We start from the raw sequence: 21818 nt of genomic DNA, 5'->3' as shown, positions 1-21818 counted from the left end.
GTCATAAAGTATCGGGAAAAAAATAGAACCTGTCCATCGGTAATTTTGAACTACCCAAAGACAAAAATGCCAACTCACCATTGTAGAGTCACATTCTATTGATTGTAAGACCTAGATGGTAGTCAAGCAGATCATCATCATCATCATCAATCGTATTTATTGAGCGCTTACTGTGTGCAGAGCACTGTACTAAGCACTTGGGAAGTACAAGTTGGCAACATATAGAGACGGTCCCTACCCAACAGTGGGCTCACAGTCTAAAAGGGGGAGACAGAGAACAAAACCAAACATACTAACAAAATAAAATAAATAGAATAGATATGTGTAAGTAGCGATGAGCAGGTGTTTCCTGTAGCATGATGCTGATGCATCAGAAACATCCTTATCATCAAATTAGTCCTCTTAGTATGGAATAACAGCCATTCTCTTCCGTTGATGGAACTCTTTCATAGAAATACAAAATACAGAAGCGGCATGGCCTGATGGAAAGATCGCAGGCTTGGGAGTCAGAGGATCTGGGTTCTAATCTTGGTTCTTCCAATTGCTTGCTCTATGATGTTGGGCAAGTCAATTAACTTCACCGTGCCTCAGTTTCCACTGCTATAAAATGGGGATTCAGTACCTATTCTCCCTCTTACTTAGACAGTGAGCCCTGTGTGGGACATCCGCCAAGCTAGCTCTCTTCCTCCCTTCAAAGCCCTGCTGAGAGCTCACCTCCTGCAGGAGGCCTTCCCAGACTGAGCCCCTTCCTTCCTCTCCCCCTCGTCCCCCTCTCCATCCCCCCCATCTTACCTCCTTCCCTTCCCCACAGCACCTGTGTATATGTATATATGTTTGTACATATTTTTTTACTCTATTTATTTATTTATTTTATTTGTTCATATCTATTCTATTTATTTTATTTTGTTAGTATGTTTGGTTTTGTTCTCTGTCTCCCCCTTTTAGACTGTGAGCCCACTGTTGGGTAGGGACTGTCTCTATGTGTTGCCAATTTGTACTTCCCAAGCGCTTAGTACAGTGCTCTGCACATAGTAAGCACTCAATAAATACGATTGATGATGATGATGATGATGGGACAGGGACTGTGTTCTTCAATTAACTTGTACTTACTCCACTGTTTGACAAATGGTAAGCACTTAATAAATACCATAAAGAACAATAATCACTGCTCCTATCACCAACCTTATATAGACTCAATTTCTTTACCTTCCCCATTCCTCATTCAAATGGGCTGTCCTTTAGGAAATTGAAAACCAAAATATGTATCCTAATTTTAAGCGTTGTTTGACATTTTCTGTTTTTCCTGGCTTTGCCTAGCACTACACATGTCACTGGTCAGGCCACAGCATTTTGGCCATGTTTTTCTATGGTACCTTTGGAGAGAGAAGTCTCAAAAATTAATCTGTAGCTATTTCTTATTGGAATATGATTCCAGAGCCCCATCTTTCCCTTTGTTTTTTTGCAAGAATATAGTTCCAAAAGGTTAAATTTAGGACTATTAAGAGCTTACTGTGTGCAGTGTACCTGGAAACCAATGGAAATTAAACAGAGTTGGGAATTAAGCACAAATCCTGTCCCTCTCTTATTTTTTTTTTTTCTCAGTGGTGTTTGTTAAGCACTTACTATGTGCTCGGCACTGTACTAAGTGCTGGGGTAGATACAAGCTCATCAAGTCAGACACAGTCCCTGTCCCACGTGGGACTCACTGTCTTAATCCCCGTTTTACAGATGAGGTAACTGAAGCACAGAGAAGTGAAGTGACTTGCCTAAGGTCACACAGAAGACAAGTGGGGTCAGAATTAGAACCCAGGTCCTCCTACTCCCAGGCCCATGCTCTACCCAATAGCCTGTGCTGCTTCTCAAGGAGTCCCTGGAAAGCCTCACAATTTATAATAATGATGGCATTTATTAAGCGCTTACTATGTGCAAAGCACTGTTCTAAGCGCTAGGGAAGTTACAGGGTGATCAGGTTGTCCCACGTGGGGCTCACAGTCTTAAACCCCATTTTACAGATGAGGTAACTGAAGCACAGAGAATAATAATAATAATGATAATAATGGCATTTATTAAGCGCTTACTATCAATCAATCAATCAATCGTATTTATTGAGTGCTTACTATGTGCAGAGCACTGTACTAAGCACTTAGGAAGTACAAATTGGCAACACATAGAGACAGTCCCTGCCCAACAGTGGGCTCACAGTCTAAAAGTGGGCTCACAGTCTAAAAGTCTTTACTATGTGCAAAGCACTGTTCTAAGCGCTGGGGGGATACAAGGTGATCAGGTTGTCCCATGGGGGGCTCACAGTCAATCCCCATTTTACAGATGAGGGAACTGAGGCACAGAGAAGTTAAGCGACTTGCCCAAAGTCACACAGCTGACAATTGGCGGAGCCAGGATTTGAACCCATGACCTCTGACTCCAAAGCCCAGGCTCTTCCCACTGAGCCATGCTACTTCTCAATATCATATCAATTTATGATATGATTATAGGGGATGGGCAGCTGGGCGGGGAGCTGAAGAGCGAACAACAGGAGCAATAAATGCTAATCGATTAAATCCGCATAAAGGACAAGAAACAATGTGCAGGACACTAAGGAAAAACCAATCCAGGAGGGAGCTGTGGTTGGGGGAGCAGAATTGCCCTCAGTGGATTTAGAGCCCACAGCAGTGGCTACTTTTAGACTGTGAGCCCACTGTTGGGTAGGGACTGTCTCTATATGTTGCCAATTTGTACTTCCCAAGCGCTTAGTACAGTGCTCTGCACATAGTAAGCACTCAATAAATACGATTGATGATGATGACGACTAGGTTTCCTGAAGCTCTATGAGGCCACATGACTCAAATGGTCATGTTCTGCTGCCCTGGCAGAAAGCAGGGCAGGATGGAGTAATAATAATTTGGTATTTGATGAGTGCTTACTATGTATCCAGCACTGTTCTAAGCACAGGGATAGGCAGGCGCTAATCAGGTTGGACACAGTCCCTGTCCAACATTCATTCATTCATTCAATCGTATTGAGCGCTTACTGTGTGCAGAGCACTGTAATAATAATGATGGTACTTGTTAAGCGCTTACTATGTGCGAAGCACTGTTCTAAGTGCTGGGGGGATACAAGGTGATCAGGTTGTCCCATGCGGGGCTCACAGTCTTCATCCCCATTTTACAGATGAGGGAACTGAGGCATAGAGAAGTGAAGCGGCTTGCCCAAAGTCACACAGCTGACAATTGGCGGAGCCAGGATTTGAACCTGTGACCTCTGACTCCAAAGCCCGGGCTCTTTCCACTGAGCCACGCTGCTTCTCTGTACGAAGCGCTTGGGAAGTACAAGTCAGCAACATATATGGAGGGTCCCTAACCCAACGACGGGCTCACAGCCTAGAACATGGAGCTCCCAGTCGTAATCCCCATTTTACAGATAAGGGAACTGAGGAACAGAGAAGTTAGGTGACTTGTCCAAGGTCACCCAGCTGCCAAGTGGCGGAGCCAGGATTAAAGCCCAGGTCCTCTGTAATAATGATGGCATCTATTAAGTGCTTACTATGTGCAAAGCACTGTTCTAAGCGCTGGACTCCCGGGCCTGCGCTCTATCCATGAGGCCATACTGCTTCTCCATTAGTTCATGCTTCCACTTCAGTAGTGTGGAGGGAAAGCTGCTGCCAGCCCTAGTGGCATGAAGGGAAGGCAGTTGACTTAACCACTGTGGTCCGGGGCAGAGAGTAACAGTGCTTTGCACATAGTAAGCGCTTAATAAATGCCATTATTATAAGTAGGGAATCAAGATTACAGAGCCCTGGATGTTTGGTCTGGCTCTAGAGATGAAGAGAGGCCAAGAACATGGCTCAGCGGAAAGAGTCCGGGCTTGAGAGTCAGAGGTTCTAATCCTGGCTCTGCCACTTCTCAGCTGTGTGACTTTGGGCAAGTCACTTAACTTCTCTGTGCCTCAGTTCCCTCATCTGGAAAATGGGGATTAAAACTGTGAGCCCCACGTGGGACAACTTGATCACCTTTTATCCCCCCCCTCGCCAGTGCTTAGAACAGTGCTTTGCACATAGTAAGCACTTAACAAATACCATCAGTATTATTATTATTAAGACACAACAGTGGCTTTTAATACCCAGCAACCTGACACACTGAGCATGCAAAAACCATCATTATTATTATTATTATTATTGACACAACAGTGGCTTTTAATACCCAGCAACCTGACACACAGCATGCAAAAACCATCATCATTATTATTATTATTATTATTAAGACACAACAGTGGCTTTTAATACCCAGCAACCTGACACACTGAGCATGCTCAGAGCAGGCAGCCATGGTGTTTACATCTCTTTTATCCATTGTTTCTGGTCTCCAATTGGCATACCAGCTTTATTTCTTCTAACCCTTTCTACCAGGTGAAAGAAAATCCATCACTTCAGTCAATCAGTGTATTTACTGAGCTCTTACAGTGAATTATTTTCAATGTAATCAATACTTGTCTAATTATGCATATAGAAATCACATTTTCCTTGATGGCAGCATTGCTCTTCCTTATTATCCAGGCTTTACCTGTGGAAAAAAAAAAAAACCAATCATTCTGTTTTCAACTCATGATGATCCCACTTTATTTTATGAAAGCTTTTGGCCTATTACCACCAAGTAAGAAGCTAGATAAACATTTGCTTCAGATGAGTAATTGAACAAATGCCTCACAAAGGATTCTGATTATTTGGTGATCTGAAAGTTTTAAGAGGATGCTTTTTTTAAAAAACTTCCATTAATTTTGAAGGTTATGCTGTTACTCTGAAACCCAGACGAGGGCTGGGCACTATTTTTAGCATTAAGAAAACAAAGAATCATCATGAAATAGCTACCCGAGCAGTTTTACTCAGACTCTCCCAGTTGAGGCACTTCATTTCTTTTTTGTCTTGCAAATAAATTCCCCTGTGCCTGGAGACAGGGAAGCTCAAGATCCGAAGAACTAGAAGAAAGGAAGGAGAAAGTCTGTGTTGTGCTTTTCATTTCCCCCGGGCATCAGGACTGCTTTTGTCTTGGGTTTTTTTCCTGCCTCTAGCTGATGTTTTTCCCCTCTCTCTTTCACTGAAAAGCCTGATGGCCTAGTAGTTAGAGTACAGACCTCAGATTTGGAAGTACATCCTAATCCCAGCTCCGCAATTTGTCTACTTTGTGACCTTGGGCAAGTCTATTCACTTCTCTGTGCCTCACTTTCATCTGCAAAATGGAGATGGAGACTGTTGAGCCCTATGTGGGACATGGACTGTGCCCAACCCTGATTATCTTATATCTACCCCAGAGCTTAGAACAGTGATTGGTACATAGTAATACTATTTAAAAAAAAAAAAAGTCCCTTCAGTTTCACCAACATCAGCCACAGAAAATGATTAACTGATGAATGTGTCTAAGAAAGAAGAGACTTTCATATACATCAGGGCTTTTCATTCATGAAGAATTCAAAAATTCCACTTGAACCACTTCAAAATTATGTTGAATTGGTAGCAATTCTCTATCCTCAGTCATAATTCACTTAAATGGTGATCACCCCCTGTAGACTATAAGATCCCTGTGGGCTGAAATCGCAGCTGCCAGCTCTGTTCTGCTGTGTGTTTAGCTTTAATTCTACTTGTTCTGACGACTTGACACCTGTCCACATGTTTTGTTTTATTGTCTGTCTCCCCTTTCTAGACTGTGAGCCCGTTGTTGGGTAGGGACTGGCTCTATATGTTGCCAACTTGTACTTCCCAAGTGCTTAGTACAGTGCTCTTCACACAGTAAGCGCTCTGCACACAGTAAGCGCTCAATAAATACAATTGAATAAATGAATAAATAGGATTGAATGAAAGAATGAATGTTGTAGTGTATTTTCCCAAGCACTGAGTACAGTGCTCTGCTCACAATGAAGTGCTCAATAAATACCACTGATTGATTGATTGATTCATTCATTCATTCAAATAAGCATCTCCAGACAAGGAAAATTGCCATTTTTACAATTATGTTTGGGACTGCTATAGACACTTCAGTATAGCTTTGTTTTTCTATTCTTGGGGCCTCGGAAGTGCTGAATTTACCTTTCGGATGGTCAAAGTTTACTAGAAACATTTTAATATTTGTAGAAAGCTATTCTATTGTGGTGAGTGTTTATGTGTAAATGAAAATAAAATAGCGCAGTCCGACTAGGTTCCAGCAGAACTATGTACCTTGACATTGTCAATGTTTAGAAATCCTACCCACCTCTTTTCCCACCAAACCTTGGATGACTTTTTCTAACCCATTTATCATTTAAAACTTTTGCTCTTATACAGTTTTATACTGTATTTGTTTCCAATGATTTGAAGAAAGTCTCTCACTTTAAATGCTGTGAATATGTAGCCACTATCCTGCGTGCTTGCGAAGCAGCAGAAATGTTCAACTAGAGTTAGAAGATAAATAAAATCTGGGGGGAGAAATGTCTATTTCATATAACTCAAGTGAGCATACAGAGCTCAAAAATTATTTATGGAATAAAACCAAGAAAGCTTTTATAAAGAACCAGATCACATTATCTATTTATTTACAAATAATGCTCTGATCCAGTATTTCAGTGGCAGGTGTAAAAAACAAAATAAAAATAAGACTGCCGACAGTCTGACCTAATCAGTTACCAGCAATTCCTGGGGAGAGTTTCTGCTACAAAAAATGTGAAGTGTTGAATTGCAGATCCCCAAAAGTATTGAAGGAATGTGTCTGCTAACTCTGTTGCATTGCACTCTCCCAAGTGCTTAGTATACAGTGCTCTGTACTTAGTAAGCACTCAGTAAATACCATTGATTGACTGATTGACCAAATCAGTCATTCTGTGGCTTGAAATCTCAGCCGCCGTGGTAGAATAAAATAGAATGCAAATGTTAACCTTCAAATTTTCCCCCAAGCCTTTGTCCATCCAATGCATTCCCGATGCATCTTCTGCATTTATCCGAGATGATTACTCTATTTATTTATTTATTTATTTATTTTACTTGTGCATATCGATTCTATTTATTTTGTTTTGTTACTATGATTTGGTTTTGTTCTCTGTCTCCCCCTTTTTAGACTGTGAGCCCACTGTTGGGTAGGGACTGTCTCTATATGTTGCCAACTTGTACTTCCCAAGTGCTTAGTACAGTGCTCTGCACACAGTAAGCGGTCAATGAATACGATTGATTGATTAGCAAACAGGCATTCAGGGGAATTCCTTCAGCCGTATTTATGGAGCGCTTACTGTGTGCAGAACACTGTACTAAACAGTTGGGAGAGTACGGTATAGCAGTAAACAGACTCATTTCCCGCCCACAACGAGCTTACAGTTTAAAGGGGTAAAAAATGCCAACTCTACTTTTAAAAACGAAAACTGCATGGACTTTATAAGGAGCAAACGAAAGAAAGAGGAACAAAAGAACAACTCGGAAAATAGTTGGCATTAAAGATATTAATTTGTGAATAGATTATATTTGCCAATATAAAGATAACTGGACTTTTATCTGAGAACCTATTTGTTAACTCTACTCTGGGCTGGCAAAATCAGAAGATGAAACCATCACCCTTCCCCTATGGACTCCTATTATGTTTGCCAATCTGGTATCGTGTTTAAAATCTGGTATTGCGTTTACAATCCGGTATTGCCAGCTCACCCCTGAGGCTCATTTGGCTCACCGAAGATTTTCAGGGTGACCCATATGACATATAATACAGCTATTCAGTTTCCTATCTTCACTCTGCAGTCAAGCAGTGGGGAAGAGAAACCCCGTATTATCATTTGATAATTAGCAAGAGAATGCCAAAACACGGAGTGGAAGAAACAGGTTTCAGTTTGGCGTCTGATACAGTTTATATATTTTCCTTGTCAGTGAACTCATCGTTTAATTAAAGCAAGGGATGATTGGCAACCTTCATAGGATTCTTTTGCAAAGTCAAAAAAAAAGATCTTTTCAACTTCTCCCCTCAAAGAACCATCTTGAACTTGTCAGCTCTTAACAAATGGAACTAAATCAGACTCAGTTATTTGAACTGTCAGATTAATGTAAAAAAAATTAATTCATCGTGGGTGTTGGTGTTTGAGTTTTTTCAGCTTCCCAAACTTTCATGTATATTTAAGGAGATTTCTGCACTCTAAATTTGAAGGTGTTCCTGTCAGTGTGATATGACAATAATCCGGCTCAATAGCTGGAATCTCTGTTTAGTATTTGCGCTCTTCAGCCTCGTGAATTTATACTATATGCTGTTGTGTCCATTGGAAGATTAAATATTATTTCATTGAATAATTAGTGTAGTCATTATCATTTTGTTTCGTTTCCTTTCGTTAACTCATCAATAGCTCACATCTCCGTGTTCAGGAAAAGCAGACGAAAGTTGCTTAATTATTTAGTTCTATGTACTGCCCATCATCAGTGCTATTTTTTGAACACTATGTGCTATGTGCAGTACTACTAAGCGCTTTGGAGAGTACAAGACTTGACAGGCGTGCTCCATGCCTACAACTTGCTTACAGTCCCATCCAGCTGAAAGCTGTGAAAACCTATTTCTTTCAGTAATTCCTTCATCCCGGATTTTAGCTGGAAGAGACTGTAAACTCATTGATGATCTTTAAAATTCCCCTTTCTTTTTCTTTTGTTTTCACCTGGATGATGCATAAATTAATTTGAAAGGTTCCTAAACATAGGTTTATTCCATTTGTCCAGGTTGGTTTCTCTCCAGAGAAAAATCTTCCGCGGGGCCTTAACAGGAGCTTTGTAAAGTGGGAAGATTTTTCTCTGGAGAGAAAACATCATAAAGAATGGTATAAATGTTTAGAAATCATTCAAATTAATTTATGTATTGTCTGTAAGAAAAGAAAAAAAAATGGAATGTTAAAGATAAAGTCACTCATTATAATCATGGTATTTGTTAAGAGCTTACTATGTGCTAAAGTCTGTGCTAAGCACCTGTTCTAATCAGGTCAGACACAGAATTTATCCCACATGGACTCGTGGTCTAAATAGGAGGGAGAACGGATACTGAATCTTCATCTTTATAGATGAGGAAACTGAGGCACAGATGAAGTTAAGTGACTTTATCAAGGTCATATAACATACAAGTGGTACAGCCAGGATTCAAACCTAGGACTGTGCTCTTTTCACTAGACTGTGCTACATTTAGTGGTTATACTAAGGTATTATGTTTGTGTACCTTGTCATAGATTCTTATTTGAAATATTGACCCTGTGGATTATTGAGAAAGCACTAAGTATTAAAAGTTTTGGAGAAAGGAACTTCCATAGATGGTGCTTGAAAAGAGTCAGGATATTTCAATCAAAGAAAAACATTTGATCTTTTTAATGTAATTTACCTTTACATCATTTATACAGCCAAGAACATGCATTAATAAAATAAGTTCTCTTTGAACCTTAGTTTCTCTTTAATCTTAAAATTAGATTTAAAAGAATGAAATATTAGAATTCCCATCAATAAATCCAAATACAAGTGGATTCATTGAACTAATGGCTGAATAAAATGGTGACATCCCCACATTAAACAAGATGATTTGGTATTTTATATTACACATTCTCACTTATTTCATGAAGAGTTGAATTTTTATGAGCGGTAATTCAGAAAAATGAGATGCCTACCAAATGGAATTGTTCTCTTTACCTCAGGCTTGCATTGTCAGTGTTTTCGTTGAAGTTTCTGGGTTGTTATTATTGTTGAATTTATTGAGGTTTAAGAAGATCTTTTTATTCATGTCCCTCCCCTCCCCTTTAACTTTTTTTAGTTTCTGCACAAACTCTCAAGGGTAACCTTACTGCCATGGAGCAACAGATCGAGCGCTTGGAAAGTGACATCAAGAAGTTTCCCAAATCAGACGATAAGCATGACAAGTTTGTGGAGAAAATGACTATATCCTTTTTTGAATATCAGGCCTAATAGTCTTGATATGTTTCGTCGGTGTTGTTTTTCGGGGGGGAGGGGAGGTGTTATTTGTTGTTGTTTTTAAATATAACAGTGTGTACTGGCTTTTTCATGTTTGATTTTCACAGGGGAAAGGCCGGTAAATGCAGAAATCCATTAATAGGCTGAAGTGGGTACACTCTTCCTTCTTCAGAGCCGTTTAGTGGGTGATGAATTAGATTTTCAGGAAGAAAAGAAAGCCCTACTGTCAAGACTTACTCTTCAGTAACTGGGTGCTTAGTAATCTGCCATAAACAGGACAATATTGATGTGTATTTGGATGCTTGGTATACTTCAACGGGCTGAAAATAAAATGTAAAGTACAGTTTGGTAAATGGCATTTATTGAGCAAGAAGTCCTTAATGTTAAATCTGGCTCTTGCAAGGAAACCCCATGAGTCGAACTCCCTTTTTATTTATCTGTTTTGGTTTCTGAAAAGTTAAAACCATATCCTACTCCTTTGGGTGTGGAAGACTATTTTCATTCTAAATTGATTCACAGTTTCATGTCTGTAGAGGGAATAAGTAGTGTAATTTATCTATCGGATAATAAGTAAATTCCTTCAATAACTCTGTGGCGGTCACCTTGATTCAAGCTTTAACTTATTGCTTATTTTTTTTTCAGTTTTATTTTCTTTCTCCTGTTGATGCTTTAACGTGTGGCTGAAAATAAAAGTAACTCTGTCGAAGTTGGTGTTCAGAAGAAGGCTGCCTGATGTGGCAGAGGTGAGCATTAAAAGTACTTAATTTTCCGTAGGGTGATTTGGTTCACTTGGAATCCGCAAGCTCTGATTGCACCTAATTGCATTTCTAATGCATGGGAAAGGTTTGGCCATTGTGACTGGTTCCCCTGCTACTTCCATTAGTACTTCAGTCAACTAATAAATGATATTTATTGAGCACTTACTGCATGCAGGACATTGGGTCAGTACAATAGAGTTGGTAGACATGGTCCCTGCCCACAAGAAGCTTAGGACCTAAAGGGACTTCCAGAGGCTTTGGGCCTTATCTCCTCTTCTGAATAATAATTGTGGTTTGTGTTAAATGCTTACTGTGCCAGCCACTCTGATAAATTCTAGGATAGGTACAGGATAATCAGATTAATCACAGATCCTGTCTTTTATGGGCTTCATCATCATCATCATCAATCGTATTTATTGAGCGCTTACTATGTGCAGAGCACTGTACTAAGCGCTTGGGAAGTACAAATTGGCAACACATAGAGACAGTCCCTACGCAACAGTGGGCTCACAGTCTAAAAGGGGGAGACAGAGAACAAAACCAAACATACCAACAAAATAAAATAAATAGGATAGATATGTACAAGTAAAATAAATAAATAAATAGAGTAATAAATATGTACAACCATAGCCTAAGGGATAAGGAGAGCAGGTATTTCTCTGGAGAAGCAGCTGGACTTAGTGGAAAGAACACGGGCTTGGGAGTCATAGGAAGTGGGTTCTAATTCCGCCCCTGCCACTTCTCAGTTGTGTGACTTTGGGCAAGTCGCTTAACTTCTCTGTGCCTCAGTTACCTCATCTGTAAAGTGGGGATGAGGCCTGTGAGCCCCACGTGGGACAACCTGATTACCTTGTATTTACCCCAGCACTTAGAACAGTGTTTGGTGCATAGTGAGCGCTTAGCAAATACCACTATTATTATTATTATCATTATTATGATGATGATTATATTCCCATTTTACAGATGAGGAAAGTGAGGCACAGAGAAGTCAGTCATATTTATTGATCACTTACAGAGCACTGTGCCAAGTGCTTGGGCAAGTACAATACAACAATAAGCAGACACATTCCCCGCCCGCAGTGAGAGTGCTGGAACAGGGATTAGAAATTTGGGCTCCAGATTCCCAGTTCTGGGCTCTTTCTACTAGGCCACTAAGACTTGCCTCTCCCTAGCCACCCCTCACCCCAAGAAGGCCCCCAGATCCTGAATTTAATGGAAGATTTGCAGAAAGGGAGTCGGGGGTAGAACAACAGACTCATTCAGAGTTTGGAATGGAAATAGATTGAGGGAACTGGCTGCAGCCGGAGAACCCCTGCAGCTGCTATAACTGAATCTATTCCCCACGATCAATCGATGAATCTATCCATGCTATCTATTGAGTGCTTAATGTGTACAGAGCACTGTACTAAGCGCTTGGGAGAGTGCAATGTAGCAGACTAGGTAGACAGGTTCCCTGCCCACAAGGATCTTACAGTCTAGCGGGTCCATGCTACCTGCTAATGCTGTTGTAGAGAGGCAATCAATCAATCAATCAATCATATTTATTGAGTGCTTACTATGTGCAGAGCACTGTACTGAGCACTTGGGAAGTACAAGTTGGCAACATCATCATCAATCGTATTTATTGAGCGCTTACTATGTGCAGAGCACTGTACTAAGCACTTGGGAAGTACAAATTGGCAACATATAGAGACAGTCCCTACCCAACAGTGGGCTCACAGTCTAAAAGGGGGAGACAGAGAACAAAACCAAACATACTAACAAAATAAAATAAATAGAATAGATATGTACAAGCAAAATAAATAAATAAATAGAGTAATAAATATGTACAAACATATATACATATATGCAGGTGCTGTGGGGAAGGGAAGGAGGTAAGATGGGGGGATGGAGAGGGGGACAAGGGGGAGAGGAAGGAAGGGGCTCAGTCTGGGAAGGCCTCCTATGAGGCAGCATAGCTCAGTGGAAAGAGCCCGGGCTTTGGAGTCAGGGGTCATGGGTTCAAATCCCAACTCCGCCACTTGTCAGCTGTGTGACTTTGGGCAAGTCGCTTCACTTCTCTGGGCCTTGGTTACCCCATCTGTAAAATGGGGATTAAGACCGTGAGGCCCCCGTGGAACAACCTGATCACCTTGTAACCTCCCCAGCGCTTAGAACAGTGCTTTGCACGTAGTAAGCATTTAACAAATGCCATTATTGTTTTTTGAGAAGCAGCATCGCTCAGTGAAAAGAGCCCGGGCTTTGGAGTCAGAGGTCATGGGTTCAATTCCAGGCCCTGCCAACTGTCAGTCGTGTGACTTTGGGCAAGTCACTTAACTCTTCTGTATCTCAGTTCCCTCATCTGTAAAATGGGGATTAAGACTGTGAGCCCCCCGTGGGACAGCCTGATCACCTTGTAACCTCCCCAGCACTTAGAACAGTGCTCTGCACGTAGTAAGTGCTTAATAAATGCCATCATCATTATTATTATTGTATTATACTTTCCCAAGCTCTTAGTACCATGCTGTGCACATAGGAAATGCTCAGTAAATACCACTGATTGATTGATGTCACTTTTGCATTAGTCTGTTTCCACAGTACTTTGAGAGTCAAAACTGCCGTTTGCTAGGAGGTTAGGTCCAAGTAGATTAACTTGGTCTTTAACTTAATTTGCTTTATTGTACAGCTCCTTAAATGTGAGTACTTTAAATCCTGTGGTTTGGGATGATTGGAATTTAATACAACTCAAGAAATTATAATGCTTAAGCATTTTTAAGGGCTTTCAACTCTATCATTTGCTTAGTGCCTCCTGTCATGGGTAATTATTTAGTAATATTATGTAGACTAGTTTCATAAGTATAGTTATGCAAGAATTTTGGAAAGGGTTTTGTAGGTGAAGGGAGAGGGCTATGGAAATCAGGTGTTAGGTAATAACTTCAGTAATTTGGGATATGCACCTTGAAGTCCCCATTTAATTTTATGACAGATTAAGCTTTCTGTAAAATCTACCACTTTGTTCTCTGGCAGAGATCAGCATTTAAATTTCCCTTTTTGTTTTGGTGCTTTCTTGATGCTCTTAAATTTTCATCCTCCGTAGATGACCTCTAACCTGCAGCCCTGATGAGCCAACTTCATGCATTTAGGAAAAACTAAGTAATTTCAAACCCACATGAACTTGGCCTAGACTTCTTTTTATTATTTCTCCCTTTCTGAAGGTAATTAAGGCATTTTAAAATGAAAGTGCTATGCATTCTCTATCTGCCGGTTTCAGATGAATGGTTATTTTTCATTTTCTTGCCACTAGTGTGTGACTGTTTGCCACAAGGGAATTGGAAACTATATTAAAATGTATGGACCTGTTACTTTGCATATCATCAGAAACAAGATAGTATAAAATATATAATGATTCATTTTGCACAGTGTTAGAATGCTTAGACTACTTACAATGCACTGTTTATATAAATTAGTGAATTAAATGGTAACAGGTCTCCAAAATTATTGGGTAAATGTCAAGGAGGATCTGAAAAAAGCAAATACCTAATGCTTGTGTGCCTTGATGACACAGGTTTGTCCCATGAATGTATTATAACTTTGCTTTTTTCCCAAGAGTTCAGTGAGATGAAAACATTTTGACAGTGTACTTTATGGCATTTTAATACAATATCATGAGTTAAATGAATGAATTGTGTTGGGAAATGGTAATAATTGAAAACTAACTCACAACCATTTAATTCATTCATCCAATCAATCGTATTTACTGTGCGCTTACTGTGTGCAGAGCACTGTACTAAGCGCTTCGAAAGTACAATTCAGCAACAAATAGAAACAATCCCCACCCAGCAATGGGCTCGCAGTCTAGAAGTGGGGAAATAGACAACAAAACAAAATAAGTAGACAGGCATCAATAGCATCAATATAAAGAAATAGATTTATAGATATGTACACATTGTTACAAAAAATAGAATAATAAATATGTACATATATACACAAGTGCTGTGGGGCAAGGTGGGGATAGACCAGAGGGAGGGGGTCAGGGCGATGAGGAGGGGAGGAATACTTCTACTATGATATAGTAATCCTGAAGAGATGTGATTTGAAATGACCACATCCATTCTTGTATTCAAATGATGCTGTATTATGGTTTGGGGTAATTGTATCACCCCCTCACCCCTAAAGTTTTCAGTCAAAATTGCAGCTAAGCTGGTGATAATAAAATGTGAATGGAGGTGTCATTTCATTTCCATGATAGACACTCGGGGCTGTGGATGGTGGAAAACTTACTTATATTTTGGGAGGAGGAGGAGGATTGTGAATGGAACATCTTTCCAATAGCAAGGGCTTTTCTCTTTATGATTTGATGTTCCACTTAGGTTCACAGCTTCTGTCCCATGGACAGAATTTAATTTCATGACCAAGAATGGGTCTTCTTCAGTTTTCCTTGTTCTTTGCTGTTACTCTACAAGTAATGAGAACCATTCTGAAAAGATGCCCATCTCTCTTGAATGTGCCTTCTGATACATTCTTAATTTCAGAAGACACACAAAAGCACATTAACCGCAATGTTGACCTTCTTTCTCCTACCCCGTGAGCAAGTCACATACCAGGTTCACTCCTAAGTCTTGCTATTACATCTCACTGTAAATCCCAGGCTTTTCTTCCTTATTGAGTGCTGGCTATATAATAATAAATAATGATGGTATGGTTTTTCCCTAAGAGAACAGCTGAGAGAATGAGCAGCAGGGCACCATTAACAAACTGACAAGAAGTGTTAACAGAAAGTTAATGATATTAACACCCTGTCAATTATCAACACCTGGGATATCATCTGAGTCCTCGTTTAGTAGTGGAGGGTGGAAGGAGAGTGTGAAGGGAAACCATCAGTTGATTCCAAGTAGGTAAACTTGGGATTTCTTTGGAAAGCGTTTTCCCTTTAGGTAGAAGCAGTATGAGCGGTTTCACCGTATGGCTGCTGTGGACATTCTCATTCTGCTTTTCTCTTTGAAAAGTAATAATGCATCTAACAGAATTAAGAACAGGTGCACTTATCAACATCAAGTAAGACAAAATGGATGTTTAAAAGCAACTAGCGAAGGGTAAAATGGCATTCATCTCCGATCGAGAGGGTTTGAAAAGTATAATAAGTTCACACTTTTACAAAGACAATATTAAGACAGTAATCGTGATTTTAATGTGGGAGAGGGAGGAGAGAGCGTCCAACAGATTTACCCCAAATCTATTTCTAGTTGGTTTATCATGATGTTTTAAAAATATTTACTGAAGGGCGCACCGACTCAGGATAGCAAGAGTCTTAGAAAATGGCCTCTATTTTCCAAACATAGAGATAAATTTGAGGCTTTTATTGAGCTGTGTTCATTACAATAGTAGAACTGGGAATTTTCAGTTCCAATTGCTTGTGCATTGGACTGAAAAGGTAGCCACAGTATTTTTACTGAAATGGATGAAGAGCTTCATAAATGCAAGATTAAAACAATTCATTCCCTGCCTGACTCTCTTCCTCATCCTCTGTCATAGCCCCTCAAATATTTATTTTTTAAAAAAGAATCCCTATTAAATTCAGAAGTAGCTTTCACTCAATTTTTTTTTCATGTATACTCGAGTGATTGTTGATTAACCACAACACAATAGAATGTAAGATATAAAACACTGGAACCTTTATATTTTGGTAAAATTTCAGTAAGAGGCCAAGAAAGAAAGCTTCAGTCGTTTTCATATGTTATTCCTTTAATGTTGTGCTTTGATTTCAAATGCAGGAATTGAGACCTTTCTCCTGACAAATTCTGCCTAGAGTTGGAAAACATATTCCAGGGAACATTTTGAAAGAAGCATATGTTTTAGGATATGTTAGCACTGGGGAATTAAAAGTTGGATTTGAAGAGGTCTGCTACAGAAGAGTGGAAAGAAAGTAATGCAGGTTTCATGTATTTGAAATCCTAGCTAGAATTTCATACTCTATAGCCTGTATTTTTGAAAGCTTAAGGGGATTGATAAGCATTGGGTCCTTGATGGTATTCATTCATTCATTCATTCAATCATATTTATTGAGCGCTTACTGTGTGCAGAGCACTGTACTAAGCGCTTGGGAAGTACAAGTTGGCAACATATAGAGATGGTCCCTACCCGACAACGGGCTCACAGTCTAGAAGGGTTGGTATAGCCTCTTGGTTGGTATAAACAAGAGGATAGTAAATATTTAAGGTGCTTTATTTATTTTAGACCTCCAGGACCCCATTGTCAAATTACCAGGGCATTAAATGAAGCCTTGTTGATCCAAAAAGAGTTCCCTTATTTTCTAAATATAAATTGCCTCCTGCCTTTTTAAGCAGGTTTGGCATTTGGCAGAGAAGCAGCGTGGCTCAGTGGAAAGAGCTCGGGCTTTGGAGTCAGAGGTCATGGGTTCAAATCCCGGCTCCACCACTTGTCAGCTGTGTGACTTTGGGCAAGTCACTTAACTTCTCAGTTCCCTCATCTGGAAAATGGGGATTAAGTCTGTGAGCCCCACGTGGGACAACTTGATTACCTTGTATCTACCCCAGCGCTTAAAACAGTGCTTTGCACATAGTAAGCGCTTAATAAATGCCATTATTATTATTATTATTATTATTATTATTATTATTTGATCATAAGCAGCATTGCCTAGTGAAAAGAACAAAGGCCCAAGAACTAGAATTGGATTCTTACGGCTCTTGCCCTTGGATTTGGACACTTGATTCACTCTACCCTCAGCCCCACAGCACTTATATACGTAGCTGTCACTTATGTATTTACGTTAATGTCTATCTACCCCTCTAGACTTTAAGCTCCTTGTGGACAGGGAGCGTGATTCCAACTCTTCCAAGCACTTAGTGCAGTGCTCTGCATGCAGTAAACTCATAATATATGCAGTTAATTAATTAATTGATTAATGCTGGCTCTGCCACTTAGCTGCTGTGTTTCATTAGGCAAGTCACTTAATTTATTTGTGCCTCTGTTTCCTCTTCTGTAAAATGGGAACTAAATACCTTTTCTTCCTTCCCCTTAGACTGTGCGCTCCATCTGGGACAGCTCCTTGTGGGCACTGAACATTGTCTACCAACTCTAATAATAATAATAATAATGGCATTTATTAAGCACTTACTATGTGCAAAGCACTGTTCTAAGCACTGGGGAGGTACGGGGAGCTCACTCTCCCATGTGCTTAGTGCAGTGCTCCTCTGCACAGAGCAAATAGTAAATACAATTGATTGAGAGATATTACAATTATTATTATTGAGATGCTTGAATGGCCTTATGGAAAAAGTACAGGCCTTGAAAGTCAGAGGACCTGGATTCTAATCCTAACTCCATCACTTACCTGTTGTGTGACCTTGGGTGAGTCATTTCACTTCTCGGTATAGCAGATTTCTCATCTGTAAAACTGACATGTAAATCTGTTCTTCTTTGTATTTAGACCATAAGTCCCATGTGGGACAGGGAAGAACTGACCTTATTATCTTGTATCTACTCCATTGCTTAGTTGAGTGCTTGGCACATAGTAAGTGCTATGAACTAAAAACTACTAATTTTTTTGCTCTTTCCAAAATAGCAGTATCTCCTATAATAATAATAATAATGATGGCATTTGTTAAGCACTTACTATGTGCAAAGCACTGTTCTAAGCTCTAGGGGGGATACAAGGTGATCAGGTTGTCCCACGTGGGGCTCACAGTCTTAATCCCCATTTTACAGATGAGGTAACTGAGGCTCAGAGAAGTTAAGTGACTTGCCCAAGGTCACACAGCTGACAAGTGGCGGAGTCAGGATACGAACCCGTGAGCTCTGACTCCAAAGCCCGTGCGCTTTCCACTGAGCCACGCTGCTTCTATCTCTTCCAACTAGTATTTATGGCAAGATTTACGGAAGGATTGCAAGGGAATGACTAAATATGTGTGAATTGTTCAGTATTAACTGGAATTAGCAAAATATTTGTGACCTGGCATAATTAAAATCACATTTAAAATTCTACTTCCTTCTAATGTGGAAAGACTCTAACCAAATGCCAACTGCAAAAAGGAAGAGGATAGGTCTTCTCTTTTCCACAGTTTATTTTTTCATAAATATTTCTAATAAAGCTCCCTGGAGGCATCTTGCTCTGCTAAATTTCAGTAGTCTGAAATGATTAATTTATTTTAATTATGGTATGTGTTAAACATGTATGTGGAAAGCCCTGACTGTGTGTCAACTATTGTTCTAAGTGCTGAGGTGGATACAAGTTAATTAGGTCATCCATAGGGTTCCTAGTCTAATTAGAAGGGAGAACAGATAATGAAGCTCCATTTTATAATTGAGAATATTGAGGCACAGACGAGTAAAGTCACTTCCCTAAGGTCACACAGCGAACCCAGGTCTTCTGAATCCCAGGCCCGTGCTCTTTTCACTGGATCCAAGAATTATTCAGGGTAACTTTTTGTCTGTAGATTGTTAGCTATAAGGTCTATACAAGGTGCACTTGCATGGCTGTTCAAAATAACCTACATGTATACCCTTTAGCAAATGAATTCATGTTTTGATTGGAACTTCAGTATGTTTATATCAGGACAGGGAGATAATATGTTCTGCTAAAGGAGGCATGAAAAGCATAGCCATTCATTTATTCCAAAATCTTGGGAAATAATATTGCACGGAGGAAACCCACTCAATCTTCAAGCTCAGCTATTAAATGAATTTAAGGTGAGAAAAAGAGTTGCTTCATAGAAACCACTGTAAATCCTCACAATCCATCAATCAACCATATTTATTGTGCACTTATTCTGTGTACAAGAGAGTTTGTAGACACATTCCCTTCCCACAGTGAGCTCACAGTCTGGGGGGGGGGTGGGTGGTAATATATGTACATATGTTTGTACATATTTATTACTCTATTTATTACTCTATTTATTTTACTTGTACCTATCTATTCTATTTATTTTATTTTGTTAGTATGTTTGGTTTTGTTCTCTGTCTCCCCCTTCTAGACTGTGAGCCCACTGTTGGGTAGGGACTGTTTGTATATGTTGCCAGCTTGTACTTCCCAAGCACTTAGTACAGTGCTCTGCACACAGTAAGCGCTCAATAAATACGATTGATTGATTGATAAGCACTTAATAATGATAACAATAATGATCATGGCATGTGTTAAGCCCTTATTATGTGCCGAGCACTGTTCTAAGCACTGGGGAGATGCAAGGTAATCAGGTTGTCCCACCTGAGGCTCACAGTCTTAATCCCCATTGTGCAGATGAGGTAACTGAGGCACAGAGAAGTTAAGTAGCTTGCCCAAGATCACACAGCAGACAAATGGCGGACCCGGGATTCGAACCCAGGTCCTATGACTCCCAAGACTGTGCTCTTTTCACTAAGCCATTCTGACAATACTTTTTTTATCCCCACTCTAATGAGCTCTGCAGTATCATTCCCAAGAAGCTCCTCCGTATTCTTTTGGTAAGCGGCTACACAAATGACTGTGAGTTTAGCTCTACTGGATATTTTAAGGAATTGGCTGGCACCTTTACTCAAGTATGAAAGTAAATTGAGATTTTTAAAAAGTAAGATGGTACTTTAGCAGCTAAGTTGCTTTTTTTCCAATATTTCAAGTTATTTTAAAAATAAATGCGCCAACCTATAAACTTCCAGGGAATGGCTTGTTCTGTGTCTCACTGCAGTTATTCTAAAATGAATAGTTTTCTATTATGCAGAAAAGTCTTAAAAATATATTTTCTAATTTTTGGTTTTTGAAAAGGGGGAAAAAATGATGCCTTTTAAAATGAAAGTTCTAAAACATTAACCAAAGCAGCATTATTTTCCAATAATCGTAGAACAAATGCATTTTTTTTAAATGTGTGGTAGGAAAATGACAGATTGGCCTTTCACCAATTATTGTTGTAAACCAATAGCAACAATAAAGAGCATAGAGAATTAGCACATAAGAAATACAGAGAATTCTCACTTCAATTCAGGGACCCAACTAAATATTAAATATAAATATGTCTTAATCCACATTTTAACAGCCTTGAGGCATGCAGGTATAAAACAAAATGAAATAAGCATTCTCCCTGGGGGAGTGCCTTATGTCCATCTATTAATAATAATAATAATAATAATAATAATAATAATAATAATAATAGTATTTGTTAAGCACTTACTATGTGCTAAGCACTGTTCTAAGCTCTGGGGTAGATACAGGGTAATCAGGTTGTCCCACATGGAGCTCACACTTTTAATCCCTATTTTACAGATGAGGTAACTGAGGCACAAAGAAGTTAAGTGACTTGCCCAAGGTCACACAGCAGACAAGTGGGGGAGGCAGGATTAGAGAAGCAGCATGGCTCAGTGGAAAGAGCCCGGTTTTTGGAGTCAGAGGTCAGGGGTTCAAATCCCGGCTCCGCCAACTGTCAGCTGTGTGACTTTGGGCAAGTCACTTAACTTCTCTGTGCCTCAGTTCCCTCATCTGTAAAATGGAGATTAAGACTGTGAGCCCCACGTGGGACAACCTGATCACCTTGTATCCCCCCCAGCACTTAGAACAGTGCTTTGCACACAGTAAGCGCTTAACAAATACTATACAAATACAAATACAAATACTATTATTATTATTATTATTATAACCCATGTTATAATAATAGCGCTTAACAAATACTATACAAATACAAATACAAATACTATTATTATTATTATTATTACCCATGTCCTCTGCCTCCCAACCTCGCGCTGTTTCCACTAAGCCATTCAGCTTCTCTAATAAGCACAGAAGGGGTCAGAGGATTTCAGTAATCTTAATGCCCCCTAAATTGCATCCTCCCTGTATTTCATTTACCCATTAAGCACATAGATATGGTAGATATGACTGAATTCATCAGGAGAGTAAAACTCCAACCATAAAATTTGGGGACTCTATACAAGGCACCATTGGTGAAAATGTTTCAGGAAAAATTTGGATTCCCTGCCCCTCTTCTTTTTTCTCTGACTTAAAAATAACCTTAACTGGTTACAGTGGTTACAGTAAATCGCTTTTAAAGTGTCAAATTTCCTTAATTGGGAGAGCTTTTATGTAGATAAGTGAAAGCCTTAGAGTAAATGTGATTATCTTGTCTTTTGAATTGTATGCTTATTATGGAGCTATATAGCTCTCTGATCTTGTTTCT

General features: G+C 39.6%; 1 protein-coding gene across 4 annotated transcripts in view; it reads left to right on the top strand.

Annotated features, from left to right (window-relative positions):
* DIAPH2 (diaphanous related formin 2) overlaps positions 1 to 21818 on the top strand; it is a 786157-nt gene that overhangs the window by 486834 nt on the left and 277505 nt on the right. For all 4 annotated transcript variants that reach the window (XM_038747818.1, XM_038747822.1, XM_038747820.1 and 1 more), the window contains one exon: positions 9768 to 9892. In XM_038747818.1, the coding sequence (XP_038603746.1) occupies positions 9768 to 9892 (125 nt within the window). The remainder of the gene's footprint in view (positions 1 to 9767; positions 9893 to 21818) is intronic.

Source organism: Tachyglossus aculeatus, chromosome 6 (genome assembly GCF_015852505.1).
Source record: "Tachyglossus aculeatus isolate mTacAcu1 chromosome 6, mTacAcu1.pri, whole genome shotgun sequence".
NCBI lineage: Eukaryota > Metazoa > Chordata > Mammalia > Monotremata > Tachyglossidae > Tachyglossus > Tachyglossus aculeatus.
This window is presented reverse-complemented; position numbering and strand designations above follow the sequence as displayed.